Raw genomic sequence first — 1,918 nt, 5'->3', positions numbered from 1 at the left:
TTAAGCTGCCAACATATGTGTACAATGACTGTAAAAGATCAAGAGCCGTAGCTAAATCCATATCATTTTTTTGTAGCTGATCACTTGTTGCCTTAAATCTACCAAGAATCTTGTCCCATAAAGCAGTCATTATAACTGTCTCCAGTTTGTCCAGTTTTGAAACAAGTGCAGCAGCCTCACGTTTGGTTTGGGTGTTTTCATTACAGTCTGTAGCTATTTTGGCTAATGTATCTCTGATTGGCCTGTAATTGTCTTTCAGAGCTTTTGTGGAATCTGCCCTACAACTCCACCTGGTAGAGCATAGCCACTTTAGAGTGTGGCTTATGTTATGTTCACTGTTATGGAAAACTCTGTTCCAGCGATGGGTTGATGCACTGCTAAATGAATACAGAGACTGTAACAGTTCAAAAAAAGAGTCAACCTCCTCACAAAAATTATCAATGCTGTTGAAACCAACAAGGTTTAAAGAATGTGCAGCACATGGTGTGTAATGAATCAATGGGTTCTCCTTTTTAAGAGTGCCTGGAGCCCATTGTATTTGCTGGACATGTTGCTCGCATTATCGTAACTTTGGCCACGACAGTTTGACAAATCCAATCCCAAATCTTGTACCATTTTAATCACACACTCTGCTAGGCTTACACCTGTGTGGCTATGGATGGGTTCAAACCCCATAAACCTCGCCACTACCCTGCCATCTGCACTCACAAAGCGGAAAACAAACGTAAGTTGATCGACATGTGCTAAATCTGGTGTGGAGTCAATGATTACAGAGAAATATTTAGCCTGTATGATTTCTTCTGCAATAGTACAGCCATGGCCATAAGTTTGGACACAAGTACCATGACGCTTGTGAATCTTAGAAAATACCACAAAATTGTCACTTACAATACAGTACACAGCTCCTGAGAACTATATTAAGTTTCATATTTTAAAAAAAATCAAAAGAGTTTGGTGTCATTTTATTATTCTTACCAAATTTGGTTGTGAAAGTCCTGCATTTTTTGTTATTTTCTTCCAATATTATGTTTTGGGAACAAAGTTGTTCCAATTGTTGGAATTTATTGATAATATTATATCCCTTGTTGATTTGTTGACTAATTAAACTGGTGCTGTCAAAAAATATTAGTTATGTTCTGTAATAGACATCAGAACAGACATAGTAAGTCATGCTGTGTCCAAACTTATGGCCATGGCTGTAAGCTTAGTTTTCTCACCCATTAATGAAATGAACTCTTCACATACAGTTGAGGACAAATAGGAGGGCATACCTCTACCCTTATTGCCACGTTTCTCAATGTGCTCCTTTAAAAAAGGATCAAACTCTGCTATCAGTTCAAGAAGTCCAAGATAGTTCCCATTGCACGCAGAGCCCAGCAGTTCGTTATCACCTCTGAATGGTAGTCCTCTGGCGCCCAAAAATTTAATGACCGTCACCACACGCCGAAGAACTTCTTTCCAATACTGATGTTCTGCCTCATACTGTCGAGCAAGAGAGGCGTCCACTCGTCCAATATGTCTACACCTGTGTAATAAAGCGAGCATGTTTTGTCTGTGCTCCGCACTCTTTTCGTGATCACAAATCCTCTCTGGATGTTTCCAATCACAGAATCTGCTGATAAAAGCATGTCTTCTTTGCGATGACAGGAGTTTGCAGGCATAACAGTATACAGAACCAGTTGATGGTGAATAAAGCAGTCATTACCTTGACACAAACTGATTGTTTTGGAGACGGCAATGAAACAAGTCATTAGTGAGAGAGCGGGTTCAACATCCTATCCCAGACTCCCTCACCGATGCGGGATATTTGGCAGCCCTGTTCTGGAAGGCTGCAGGCCCATGGTGAATCGCCTCTTCTCATTGCTGCTCCGTTATGGATCCCCAGAGGGCAGGATCCCCGGAAAGCGTCGGCATGGTG

At 41.1% G+C, this 1,918-nt stretch overlaps 1 protein-coding gene across 1 annotated transcript; it reads right to left on the bottom strand.

Moving 5' to 3' along the window:
• Positions 1 to 1,692, bottom strand: LOC127531683 (zinc finger MYM-type protein 1-like; the record flags this gene model as incomplete). The annotated part of the gene is given in 4 exon segments (XM_051941510.1): positions 1 to 5; positions 103 to 498; positions 501 to 812; positions 1,203 to 1,692. Coding segments are annotated over 4 exon segments (1,203 nt in total), but the record flags the coding sequence as incomplete, so codon positions are not given.
• Between the last annotated feature and the right edge of the window lie 226 nt (positions 1,693 to 1,918).

This window comes from Acanthochromis polyacanthus, chromosome 21 (genome assembly GCF_021347895.1).
Source record: "Acanthochromis polyacanthus isolate Apoly-LR-REF ecotype Palm Island chromosome 21, KAUST_Apoly_ChrSc, whole genome shotgun sequence".
Taxonomy (NCBI): Eukaryota; Metazoa; Chordata; class Actinopteri; family Pomacentridae; genus Acanthochromis; species Acanthochromis polyacanthus.
This window is presented reverse-complemented; position numbering and strand designations above follow the sequence as displayed.